Raw genomic sequence first — 13227 nt, forward strand, 5'->3', positions numbered from 1 at the left:
GGTCTAGGAAAACATAATGTTTTTTTTTTTACTAAATGCAATCTACAAGCATGTACTAACACAAATAAAATGTTTTTGGCTTTAAAATATTTTTTTTGTTTAAATTATGACCATAACTTTATGCATATTTGTCCATATTAACCCACATAGGGCATCAAAGGGTCTAGGAAAACATAAAGTTTTTTTTTTTGACTAAATGCAATCTACATGCATGCCCCAACAATAATGAATACGTTTTGCCTGGATTTTTTGTATTGTTTTGGAAATATGAACTAATGTTTATCCCAATTAAAAATCAATAAATGACATTGGTTTTAAGTTCATAACTTTGGCTAGGAACATAATTGACACCTGATTCTTGTATATCTGGGGTCGGACTGACCTCCAGAAACCGTCCGTCAACTTTGGTGACTCTAGCGCCACCTAGGTGAAAAAAATTACTACATAAAAAAGCATGCTCTATCGACTCCAAATGGTCTGAGACGTGCTCTAAACCACTTTCTGGGGGGTGGTTTTTCGGAAAAACACTGACAATTATCGAAACTCCCATTGAAATAAATGGGGAACTTCAAACCCAAATATCGCGAGAACGGCAAGTGCTACGACCTTGGAAACCTGATCCGTCTAACATAATTCGGCTACGCTGAACACGCTGGTACCACCCCCGACTCTCTACAACTTCCGGTTCCGGAGATACAGCTATTTCCGGAATAACTCTGGAACCGGAAGTGACATCATCACGTAACTGATATCACAGGTAGGTACTGGCGTCATACACGTGTGCAAAATTTCAGCTCGATAGCATATTCCGTCGAGGAGTTATTAACGTTTTAGAGGATGAGGAAAAGCCTCATTGTGGTTATTACCCTTATACCTAACCCTAACCCTAAGCTTCTCTTCACTTCCACCGTTGGCCTTCACAAAACCACACTGACATCTCCTCATCTTCAGTGTCGATAGAGCTGCGTTTCCATGAGCCCTGGGATTGATAATAAACATGGCAATGAAGAAGTGGTGATGGAAACGTCTCAACTTGGCTCAGAGTCAGGCCCTTGGTTAGGGCAGGGTCAGGGTTAGGGAGAAGGAGACCAAAAGAACTACCATTCTGGACAGCAAACTACATGGAAATGCAATTGTATGGCAAAATGTTTAGTACCTCCGTCCTCCTCATGGTGGCGTCTCGCTGGCTGAGGTTGGACCAGAATTAAGGCTTACGTGCTTCACACCATTCAATGGAAACGCCTGCAAATCACAGTTGTACTCGGTGCTTTTATTTTGTGAAACACTATCATGGAAACGCAGCTGGTGACAAAATAACCAAATTATTGTGATGCACCTCGTCTTCCATTTTTTCTTTTTAAACAGGATGACAAGGTGACCGTCCACTTTAGTGGGAACCCAGGTTATGTGGTTGGACTCCCCCTGGTGTCTGCAATGAGAACTGCAGAATATCCTTTCAAGCGTCTTCTTGCGTCTGCACCTTTTCCTTCCTTTAAAGCTCATTGTGGAACACCTGGAGAGAAAATGACATCACACTGCATTCATTCATTCATCTTCTATACCCGCTTAGTCCCGAGCTCAGGGTCGGGGGGGGGGGTCTGCTGGAGCCTCCCAGCGGTCTCAGGGTGAAGGCAGGACATCAGACTGCAGTGCTCTGTATCGTGCTGTGAAGGCACTTTGATAGATTTACGGCCGGTATGTGAAGCTTTTACCAATATAAAAACTGCAAACCAGGCTGACCGACTATTACACCCTGGACTTTCTGAGAGAGTGAGAGTTCTCACCCTTTGAGAGAGTCAGAGTTCTCACCTTGCTCAGCACAGTTGAAGCAGGGAGTCGAGGCCTTGCAGTTTGATATGAAGGTGGCAGATGATTGAACTTTTCTTTAATCTATTTCCACTGGCTTGACTCGCAGTGTGGAGCCCAGTGACACCTTGTCTCTCATCCACACTGCTGGAGACCAGGACTGTCTTCAGGGCCCACACCAGCGCTCCCCTGTTCTCTTTGGTGTGAACTCTGTGTGTGGGTGCACACTGAGGCAAGGCACTGTGCAGCACCCCGCTGACCACCCTGTACAGGCACAGTGTGGAAGGAGTCCTCTGTTCCTCAGACTGCAGGACGCTGCCAACTGCTCCCTGCTCTTCCACACCCTGGTCCAGGTGTTGAGAGGTGCAGCCCAGCCCCAGTACGTGGCCTCCTTTGGAAACACCCCCTTACACAGTGTACAGGAATGGGTGCCGGTCCGGAGCAACCTCAGACCTGGAGTGAGTACAGCCGGATCACATGGTGGGAAGACGTCTTCAAAAGGCTTCAGTTGAGAATCTGTGCAGACGTCCAATCAGCAGTCTAGCTGTTAAGGAAGTACTTTCAGTTATTGAGATGTGTGTGCTCGGCAGAATGATGAAGATGATGATGAAGTATAAAAAACAACCTCAACTGGCCAAGCCATGCTGCACTGCACTGTCTTTGTTGACTGGCTGCAGCATCACGACAACCAGCTGCAGTGGAGGAAGTGCACACAGAGGCAGGTACAAGTACTTGTAATCCAACTGGTATTTATAATCCAACTGGTACTTGTAACCTAACTGGTACTTGATCCACGGCTCTGAGCTCTCCTGCAGTGATACTGAGGCGTTGATGAAAGCTGCTGTACACTGCAGGGTCACGACCCCACAACCTGAGCTTTGCTGTTCCCAGGACGCACAGAGCTGCAGCGCCCCCTTGGCCCTTCATGTAGACATTGAGTGGACTCAGTATGGACCACTAACAAACCCTCAAGCCAGGATTGTGAGCGTCAAGGAGACGATACAGAGCAGTGCTGCTGCTGGCCCCGCCTACAGAGCCACGCCCACCATCGACGCCAAACTCTCCTCCGACTTCTTCTTCCCTTTTGTCTAAATGTGCAACTGCACCTCTGCTTCCCTGATCCCCGTTTGAGCCCTCGCCTCCAGAAATGAGATGCTCGGACTAAAAAGGAGGCGTGGCCACAGTTAGAAGGTCCGCTGACTGTGTCTTGGTGTCAGAGTGAAGGCACCGCTTGTCAAAGTGCATCAGAGGTAAACACATTGGTGCAGTTGTGGCAGAGTGAATGCAGATGCAACCTGGCATGAATGAAGCATCGTTGTTGTCTCACTCTCATTCACTCACTATGTTCTCATTGGTTGAGGGTGAATTCACAGGGTCCTGACCCTGACCCTGCCCCTGACCCAAACCCAGACCCTGCCCCTGACCCTGCCCCTGACCCAAACCCTGACCCTGACCCTGACCCAAACCCTGACCCTGACCCAAACCCAGACCCTGACCCAAACCCTGACCCTGACCCAAACCCAGACCCTTCAGCTCTGCTGAACATTCAAGGCTCACTGTGTCATACTTGGAGATTTTGAAGAAGAAACCACGACATCAAGTGGTTACATTTTAGATTGCAGTGTCTTTCACTCCCCCTCCTCAACTTGCTAGTGAACTATGGTGGCCTGCAAGCACAAACTTTAAACTTAAACTGAAGATTTATTGAGCTTCTCCGTGTATCCCAAGACCTCCACCCTCCTGAGATGTACCTGGTGGAGGCACTCCTCCACCTCCTCACCTGGTGGAGGTCCTCCTCCACCTCCTCCTTTGTGCATGCAAACTCCCCAGATTTTCTATGGCCCACATTTTCCAACAGGTATTTAAACGGCTTCCAGGTGAATTCTTTTCTTTCCTTCAACTTCCTGTTCAAGCTGTGACTTCATACTTTCTTATGTGTCCCACTCACATGTTGCTGTGTGTTGAGTGAAATCTGTAAATAAGAATTGTTTACTGAACACATTTTGTCAATATCTGCACTTTTTAAATGTTTTTCAAAACAAAAGTCTTCATACAAAACATGAATACAGTTTTTGAAACAAAATGCTGACTTTCTTTAAATGTTGAATCACAAACACATGGAGGCGTATGTACATTGTGTGAGTATTTACAAGAACACGGCAGCTCGCCACGTGGCAGAACCTGATGATGCAACATCCATTCTGACCACATTAACCATGTACATTCTGATTGTAGATATTTGCATAAAAGAACTTCATTACGGGTGATAGACTTCCTGTGTGCTATCAGTGTAAGTTCTGTAACCAAGGACACTCTGCAGGAAGGCTTGTTGATTGGTGAAGGCGATGGAGAGCAGTTGTAGGAAACAGTGGGCGGAGCTAGAAGTCAACGCCGTGCTTCTTGAGAAGGGCCTGGAGTCTTTGGTTCTCTTGCTCCTGTGAGTGATTGAAAAGGAGAGGAAGGTCGCTGTGATGTTCAACACCTCACACACACCACACACACCTCTCACACCACACACACAGACCAACAAAGACGGATGCATTTCTCAATAGTTGTTGTTTGTTTGAAATAGCGCCACAAACTTCACAGTAACACTCTGCCGAGCAACTCGGGTGACAAATGTAATAATAACTCTGGGTCTATAAATCCCAGACGACCACCAGGGGGCGCTGCATTAAGCACTGGATATTCCCCTTTGATGGACATATATTTCCTTATTAATCCCTCAATGGGGAAAGTCTCAGTGTTGGCAGCAGCGGTACACACACACTCATACAAACTCATACAGTGCACAGAGTGGACATAAACTGAGTAGAAATAGAATCAATAGAATTCGAGAGCAGTGCAGTTATTGCACATGCAGGATCTTACACCTGTTGTTGGTCTACAGGGAGCGGACCTGACTGCATGCACAGCTTCAGTGTGCACACCAACAACACCGTGCAACTGCAGGGAATCCCTCCCCCTTCCTTGTGTTCTAGTGGTTCTGTGAATGTTAAACCTGCTTTACTATCAAGCCCCTTGATTTGGCCTTTGTTCACTACATAGTTACCATCCTGGGTGCTGTGTGACCGGGAGCCACAGCCTGCTGGTACGGGCAGTGCTGGTAGAGTGCAGGTGTTTCTGGGTGCAGGTGTTCCTGGGTAATGTGGGCGGCGGTGGAGAAATCAACTCACCAGTTTATCCGTTTGCTCCTGCAGCTGCGTGACTCTTTGCACCAGGTGGTCGTAGCTCTCCTTCAGCTTGTGCATCTTCTGCTGTGCACGGGTCTTCACTGACACCAGGATACCTGGGAGCCGTGGACAGCCACTCAGTGTCACGTACAGCAGAAGCTCTCAGTGTATAAAACTTTACCACAACGGCTCTGAGGCGCAGAGGAAGACATGAAGGCCTTGGACTGATTTGACTTCTGTAGAACGGACAAGACTTGTTGTGTATGATTCCATTCAGGATTATTATGAAGTGAGATCGTCACACTTTATTTTCAGGGCCGATTGCAGAATATTAAAACCGTGGTAGCGTCGGGGAAACACAAAGCAAAGCCTTAACGTGGCTCAGACGATACTAGCAGGGCAGACAGATGTTCTGGCTAACTCGTATCGAGGGAGAAACGCTGAGTTTTCGTGGACTAACAAGAAAAGCAGCATGGTCTGATTTCTCTGAGACTTCATATCTTCAAGCAGCACGGTTTCCTCACCATTGATGATTCTGGCCACCCTCCAGAGACGCAGCAGGATGAGGAGACCGATGCCGTCAAAGGCGTCCTCGTGGAAGATGAACACGATGTCCAGCACAAAGGAAAACACCACGATCAAACCATCAAACACCTCAAAATTGTGCTGGAAATACTCCCAGCGGTAGGCATAGAGTTTCCCAACCAGCTCCACCATGAAGAAGGTGAGAAGAGCCAAGCTGAAGTAGTGAAAGATCTGCAAGAAGGCACCAGAGACACATTGGTGAGTGGGAATGAAAGAGGAGAGACTGTGTGGGGGAAGGTCGGTGTCGGTTCTGACCTCAGGAACAATGTGGTCATGGTCCAGCTTGATGACAGACAGGTCTATCAGCAGCTCTGCCAGCACGAAGAAAGCATCCAGGACCACCAGAAACACCACGGCCACCTGGAGAAAGCCCAGTGGTGAGCGAGATCAATGCTGAACTCCTTGAGTTCAGGTCTGCTGGAGAGCAGCGTGTCGCTACTGGAACACATTGATTGTGTGCTTGGTGAATGCAGGGGTTCCCAGACAGCAGGAACTTCTGGCCGGGGTTCCCCTGCGCCCACCAGCACACCATGCCCTGCAGAGAAACCTTCAGGATGTTTTCTTCTTTCTCTTATTTGCGATCCAATAATTGTTCCATTTGTTTCCAATCAGTCACCGAGCCTGTTGATGATCGCCGTCATCTTTCTGTACGACTGTGAAGCCACACTCAACCTCTGCTCCCTCATCATTCTGACTTCAGTCGGCCGAGTCTCAGCTGTTCTTGTGTCTCCCGACAGTTGGCTTGTTTGTCACAAACCCGTTGTCCATTCTGCACTGCCTCGGCCAGTTTGGGTAGAAAATCACCTTGATAAATGGTGTAGACCAGCATGTTACACACACTCACACACACACACACACACTCACACTCACTCACTCACACGTGGAGCAACGAAGGATGTTTTTGACTCGTAGGCAATCACATGACATATTATTATTGATTATATTTCCCAGGTGGACAGCAGTATAACAGCAGCTTCTGGAGGCAAGGAGTAGCAGTATGTGTATAGTAATAGACAGCAGTGGCGAGCAGTGCATTTCACACCGAGGCCATCGCTGATGTCACCCTCAATTAATAAACACCTCATATTAGCCTCAACTTGACACTACGGCCTGAGAATCCACAGAGACGTTGCATCACCTTCATATAGGAGAAGAGAGAAGAGCCAGAGAAGAGCGAGCTGGCCCTGACTGCCCCCCCCCCCCCCCACTGGTAATTTACAGTCTGATAAACTATGGCAGACCTACTTGGAAACGGTCAGAACTGTAGAGTCTCTGCAGCATCTCTCTGAAGGTGGAAGTTCTCAGCTGGCTGCTGGCTGGACTCAGCTCCTCGCTGGCTGTGTGGAGCTCCTCCTCCTCATCCTCCCATTGGCCCGGCTGCTCGTCACCCACGGTGGTGAAGTGCCTCAGGTAACGAGACATGATCTTGTCCCACGCTGCACCTTGGATCGCTTCACAGTCTGCACTTGAAACATCAAAAGGAACCAACCAATCAATCAATCAATTGATCGATCGGTCAACTTTGATTTGTACGGCGCTAAATCACAACCAAAGGCGTCTGAAAGCCCTTTGAGGAAAACCAACTGCACCCCCAAAGCAGCAGGGGGCGACAGCGGCCAGGAAAAACTACCCTGTGGGAAGAAACCTGGAGCAGATCAGAGTCCAAGAGGGTCAAAGGTCACCTGCTTCTGACCAGTGGGAGTGAAAATAAAATACAATAAAAAAAATGAGAGAGACAGAGAGAGAGAGAGAGAGAGAGAGAGAGAGAGAGAGACAGACAGCAGAAGTCGGCAGCGGAGTGAAAAGCGGTTTCCTACTTTTTTTTTTCTACGAGGTATTTGAGACAGAGAGAGAGAGAGAGTGAGCTGCAGGGTGAACAACAAAGCTCTCACAATATAGAAGTAGATTTATAGAAATAAATAAGTCAAACACAGAAAGACACATTTAAAGTCTTCAAGTGTCTCAGATGTATGTATGAATACCTACAATACCATAATACAATACATAACAACTGAAGCAGGTTGTACCAGCGTGTGCTCAGGTATTTGAGCTAACTGCTCCAGCTGGAAGCACCACCATACTTCAGTCGGCTGTATGTGTTAAAGCAGAGCTTCTAAACTGGTGGAGTTTCACAACACACTGTTTTCCCTTATAATGAAGACCTACGTTTATTCCACAAAAATCTAAATAAAAACGCTTGCCCCAAGTGTCGCATCTAGCAAATAAATCATTGAAGTGTTTGAATTGAAATGTTTGAATTGAAATGATTGAATTGAAGTGTTTGTCCTGCAGGATAAAAGCTGAACTTTTTCTCTTTATGGCCACAAAGCCACGAGCCAATCACAACAGCCTGAGTGATGCTTCAAAGCCAGCAACTGAAACATGACAACACCTGTGTGCGTTTCTACACACGTTGGACAATGTGAGGCAACTTCTCCTTTTTCTGTACCTTGCAACACATCACTGAGAAATGAAGACAGCACCACGGGCTGCGGTCAGCAGGAAGCTGCAACCCTAACCCCGCACGACCCTTCGCACCCAACACAGCAGCAGCAAGAGCACTCAGGAACACAGAGCCCAGGGTTCTTCTTCTTCTGCCGCCGCCGCAAACCTTCTGGCGCATCATCCAAGCCCAGGGTCAAATACCAGAAACCAAGGTCATTATACCAGAAACCAAGGTCATTCTACTCAAATTGATTTAAAATGACTTAAAAAAAAAAAAAAAAAACACCACTATGAATGATAATAATAATAATAATAATAATAATAATAATAATAATAATAATAACAATAATGATGATTATAATGATCATCATCATCATCATCATCATCATATTACTAATGGGTTGCAAATGCTCCAAGTTTGCTTGAGGCAAGGCAGCTTTATTTCTACAGCAACTCAAAACCTCACGTGATTAAAATGTAAGTGTTAAAAAAACACGAAGTGCAGAGAGAAAAGAGCGTGACTGCATCAACAGAGGGGAATTAAAGCGTGTGTGCATTGTAATGAGCAGTAATACAGGAGAATGGGAATTTAAAAAGATGACAATAACATACAACAATAACAATAACAGAGGCTTCCAGCTGGGTTGAAACTCAGCGACGCTTCTTGGCTTCAAAGTGGCGCAGATGAACCTCAACACAAAGCACTCAACAACCGACACGAGTTTGCAATAAAAGTCATTTGCAGTGAGAATCTTGACGCTGCAAACGAGCGTCGACTTTGAGCTCACTCACATTTCACGCGCAGTGATGAACGCAGAATCTCGTGATTTAAAAAAAACATCCGCCCGTTGCGTTTTGGCCGAGTCAACAGTTTCTGCTGTTGTATTTTTAAAACAACAAGTGTCGGCGAGTTAATGTTAGAGCAGTTAACTCGGACAGAAACAGCCGAGCCGCTTCAAGAGACATTGGTGAAGAAACGACAGAGAAACGACGACTTACCGTCGTGGCTTTCCTCGCGCCTTGGAGCTTCTGAAGAGCTCGGGAGAAGTGGAGGGGAAGGCGAGGAAGGAAACCTCCGCCTTCGAACCAGCAACCAGCAACTACCACCAACTACCACTTCCTCCACACTCCAGTAGTTCCGTCCCTCTGCTGCTGCAGTCCGGCTACGCTCCTCGCTCGGCAACGCCTGCAGCCACTGCGGTCAAGCCAGCCAGCAGATACTTGATTTTCGCTTGCTCTGTGTACACCAGGTATTACGGTAATCACGCAGCAGAACGGTAAACGAGATAGAATCGATTTTCTCTGCACTTGGTTTCAAATTAATCAGGAAAATTCCTGATTGTCAGTCCATCATTCCACTTCTAAACTGGCACACCACCACCACCTCAGGAACCCCCCCACTCAATTTCAGATAGTTCTGAAGTAACATTTCAAAATAAAGCTCCTTCAAAAATGTCACTTGTTGGCTGTGCTGTACGTGCGCTTTATTTTGAAATGCATGTGTATTTTCTGATATTTAATGAAGGGCCTCCTGGGGTGGGTTACTGCCACCTGAAGGGGAACGGTGGACTGGAAATCTTAATGTTTGGATATGTATCACATTCTTCTGTGGTTGTACAGTAATTCTGAACTTTTTCTAGTGGTCAGAAGGTGTAAAGCTGCTTATCACATGGACCGCAAGCTGTACAAAGCTGGGCAAGTGAATGAATTATGCGCATACATTTCTGAATATTATTGGAATGGACATTACTCATACCTTTGACAAGCTGGCCATGGATACTAATGTCTATTAAGAACCATTACTTTGACATTTTGAGGTCAAAGGTCATTAAGTTTGATGCCTTTGTGTCTTAATGTGGATGGGATGAAGCATTCACGTCACTGCTGGATGTTGTGCACATGTATAATCCAATTTCAGAAAATCAAAAACAACAACAACAACAACACACATTGAAATAAATAAAATGTAAAAATAAACAAATGAAAATTGTAGGGCTCTTTTTTATTTGCAGCCGTCTGATTTAAACATGAGCTCTAAGCTTTGATAATACATTTAAAATTAAAATAACAATAATAAGGCGATGAAGTGAGAATACTATTCTTCAGTGCAACCATTCAACGCCATTGGAGTAGCAAGAAAAAGTGCTCAAAGAAAAGTTAGCCAGAGTAGCAGCACGGCATTCTGGGACTTGTAGTATTAGCAGGACCTGTGCTGGAATGTAGCGGCGGAAGAGCGTAAAAATTATCAAGAAATGACGTCAAACTTTCACCAAGCGACGTGATTGTTTGACGTTTAAACGTTTCAACGTGAACGTGAGCACTGTTTTGTCTCGTATGGCACTAATGGGCTTCCGTACAGCAGTATTATTATGCGTAGTGCGCTCCGTAGTGGGTAGGGGGCGCTGTCGGCCACAGTCTGACAGACAGCACTGACAAAGAAGAAGAAGCTTTACCCATAATTCTTAGCGGCACTCACCACTTCATAAAAGCAATGCGAGACTTCCGGTCGTTCTTTCAGTCTCCGTCGTGTGTGTGAGCTCGCGCTCTGCCCCGCTCTGCTCCAAACTGCAGTGAGTTTCTGTTTCTTTGTTCATCCGTTTGTTTGTTAATGCCTGAAGTTTGTTTCATGTTGGCACGAATTGTGTGGAAGTGAAAATGAGCGGCAAATTGTGTTTTTTGTGTGCGAAGAATGCGGCCTGTGTTCGTTCACGTGCCACCACGTGACTTGTAAACGTGCCGCATTTGAATGTCAGGCGGCTCTTAGAGGAAGGATACGTTTTATATATTAACCCGTTGTAGTCGGTCGATAGAAAGTGTTGTGTTGTGTTGTGACCGTAAAGTTGTGTTTATTCCGTCTCACAGTTCGAGTTGATGTGTTTAATGACTTCTAGGTTCTGATCCCTTCGGGTCCAGTTCTGGATATAAAGTCACTGGTCTCTCACACACAGATGTCTGGAGCACTGCTGCATACGGAGCTTCTATTATGGGATGGCTGGCCCAGCACGCACCGCGAGCCTGAAGGTAAAACCTCATCCAAGGCCAAAGGCCGTCCTCTGATTGGTCCCCCCCCCCAGCTCTAAGTCAGCTGACCAGACGGTCTGTGTCTGGCTCAGTGTTACAGTGCTGGCAGAGGAAGCCTCTGCAGAGAACCTCGGCTGCTCCGGCTCTGTTTTAGAGCCGCTGCTGCTGAGCTGCTGCAGAGCGAAGCCCACCAAGAGAGTGGCCTGCATGGAGCCCAGGAGGCAGCAGGCCTAGTGGGGGGCTGCACAGACACACTGCAGTGTTTCACCCCTGGTGCAAATGAACCAGAACCACAGTTGAGTGCTGCAGCTCACTGGGCTTTGTGTTGGCTAGCATATATTTTCTGTAGCTGCGTTTCCATGACCCCTGGAACCCTAGAACGGCCAGAACCCTAACACTAACCCCCAGAACTCAGAACTTGAAGATGGAAATAAAAACTTGGAACAACCTCTCCAATATGCCTAACAGGTTTTGGCGCTCATGAGGTGGTTTTTCACCTGTGGAGTTGCACCCAGCTGCCCTCCTGCGCTAGCAGAGTTCTAAGGGAGCCTGGTGTGGACAATCCAGCTGCCTGACAGCACGTTTGCTATTTAGGCTGAACGCTGGTGGCATTAAATACACCAAGCAAGGAGCAGGTATCAGCTGCTCCGTAGTTGGTAGTTCACTGGCAAACTCGGGAGAGTGAAAGATGCTTCAATCTATTATGTAACCACTGGATGGCGCTGTTTCTTCTTTAAAATGTCCAAATATTTCACACTGGAGCTTTAATTGTGTGTGTGTTGCAGGCTGAGCTGCTGAGCTTCACCATGAGGAGCTGTTAGTAACGCTGCTGCTGCGCTGGTCCTGGTCCAGCTGGTCCTGCTGATGGTGAGTACTGCTCGGTCCAGTCGTGGTCCAGCTCCTCTTCTATGCTGTGATGTCATGTAACATAACACATCATGCAGACCAACATCGTGGTGACGTTCTGACGCCTGAGCATAGCAGCAGGCTGTCCGCCTCCTGTGTCGCAGTGCTGCCGTTCAGTGACAGTTCCCACCTCTCCCCAGCAGGTGGAGCCGCTAGCCCACGCTAATGCAGTGTAGCTTTGAGGAGACGTGTGACCATCCTGCCCAGGTGAGTCCACCGTGCACGTGTTGAGCCTCACTTTGCAACCAATCTTGTACTACCACTGCAGAGTGGGCCGTCTCTGCAGTGGAATCTGGTATTGGGAGATAAAGTCAGGACTTTGGCACAGGTTCTAGTGAGAACCGTTCACTCCAACCTGACTGAAGCCCTGGAACACTGAGGACACTGCTGCTGGGTTCTGCTCTCCAGACAACACACACACACACACACACACACACACACAGAGGTGTGTGTAATGATGTGTGGTTGTGTACTAGCGTCTGTAACCATGGTTAGCTAAACCAACCCTGAGCAGCAGACCTGGAAACCAGGCAGGACCAGTCTGGAAGTGAAACCTGACTTTACACTGTGCACTACTGCAGTTTGCTGATGCATGGTTTTGTTTGCAGTGCTTCACTGGAGGATGACGTCCTGCTTCTGACCAAGTGGCTTCAAACTGAGGCTGTGAAGGAAGAGAAGAGCCACGTTCCGTGTCGCAGACCTCGGTCCCGGCCGGCGCCCCCCAGAGATGCAGAACATCTCGATGAATGAAAGTGTGATTGAATAAACGGATCTATTTTTCACCTGAGTGTCATGTGCCACTGTTTACAAGGCTTAGAAGTGAACCAGAAGTGTACAAGTGAATGACTTCAAGTACTGACCCAGAGCAGCGCTGTACTCTGGGTCAGTACTCGGTACATCGGGTAGCTGCGGGTCACTGCATGGAGTTCAGTTCATCTGCTGAGCCACGCAGACGACCGTCCACACCTGCAGTCAGTTTGCAGTGGCGGGTCCACGCAGTGCCCTCCCGTCTCCACTGGAGGCAGCTGCAGTGGTCTCCACTGGAGGCAGCTGCAGTGGTCTCCACTGGAGGCAGCTGCAGTGGTCTCCACTGGAGGCAGCTGCAGTGGTCTCCACTGGGGGCAGCTGCAGTGGTCTCCACTGGGGGCAGCTGCAGTGGTCTCCACTGGGGGCAGCTGCAGTGGTCTCCAGTGGAGGCAGCTGCAGTGGTCTCCAGTGGAGGCAGCTGCAGTGGTCTCCAGTGGAGGCAGCTGCAGTGAGCACAGGGAGGCCACGCAGCCTCGGCCCTGGA

At 47.8% G+C, this 13227-nt stretch overlaps 1 protein-coding gene, 1 long non-coding RNA gene and 1 other non-coding gene across 5 annotated transcripts; 2 read left to right on the forward strand and 1 right to left on the reverse strand.

Annotated features, from left to right (window-relative positions):
• Positions 1 to 3807: 3807 nt before the first annotated feature.
• hvcn1 (hydrogen voltage-gated channel 1) lies at positions 3808 to 9160 on the reverse strand. Of its 2 annotated transcripts, none has more exons than XM_076017153.1 (6): positions 9009 to 9160; positions 6810 to 7024; positions 5820 to 5924; positions 5504 to 5735; positions 4983 to 5095; positions 3808 to 4241 (listed from the first exon to the last, which is right to left on the reverse strand). In XM_076017153.1, exons 2-6 carry the CDS (start codon positions 6984 to 6986, stop codon positions 4185 to 4187), a joined length of 684 nt encoding a protein of 227 aa, XP_075873268.1. In that variant the 5' UTR covers positions 6987 to 7024; positions 9009 to 9160; the 3' UTR covers positions 3808 to 4184. The 2 variants fall into 2 exon arrangements, with proteins under 2 accessions (XP_075873268.1, XP_075873269.1); XM_076017154.1 differs by having other exon boundaries at positions 6810 to 7029; positions 9009 to 9128.
• Positions 9161 to 10503: 1343 nt separating this feature from the next.
• On the forward strand, positions 10504 to 12718 carry LOC142882418 (uncharacterized). 2 transcript variants are annotated; one of them, XR_012925785.1, is made up of 5 exons: positions 10504 to 10579; positions 10901 to 11030; positions 11816 to 11897; positions 12077 to 12143; positions 12545 to 12718. It is a non-coding gene; the product is annotated as an uncharacterized LOC142882418 (long non-coding RNA). The 2 variants fall into 2 exon arrangements; XR_012925784.1 differs by having other exon boundaries at positions 10510 to 10579; positions 10958 to 11030.
• LOC142882421 (small nucleolar RNA SNORA74) lies at positions 11079 to 11278 on the forward strand. The gene has a single exon (XR_012925786.1). It is a non-coding gene; the product is annotated as a small nucleolar RNA SNORA74 (small nucleolar RNA).
• Positions 12719 to 13227: the final 509 nt, after the last annotated feature.

The sequence above is a fragment of the Nelusetta ayraudi genome, unplaced genomic scaffold, assembly GCF_046127955.1.
Source record: "Nelusetta ayraudi isolate G7.1 ecotype Tasmania unplaced genomic scaffold, CSIRO-AGI_Nayr_v1 ptg000264l, whole genome shotgun sequence".
Classification (NCBI taxonomy): Eukaryota; Metazoa; Chordata; class Actinopteri; order Tetraodontiformes; family Monacanthidae; genus Nelusetta; species Nelusetta ayraudi.

Coding starts and splice junctions, on each gene's coding strand:
- hvcn1 (XM_076017153.1), bottom strand. CDS start 6,986: ATGTCTCGTTACCTGAGGCACTTCACCACCGTGGGTGACGAGCAGCCG. Junction 5,925..6,809: donor ACAGTTCTGACCGTTTCCAA/GTAGGTCTGCCA, acceptor GGCTTTCTCCAG/GTGGCCGTGGTGTTTCTGGT. Junction 5,736..5,819: donor ATGACCACATTGTTCCTGAG/GTCAGAACCGAC, acceptor GCCTTCTTGCAG/ATCTTTCACTACTTCAGCTT.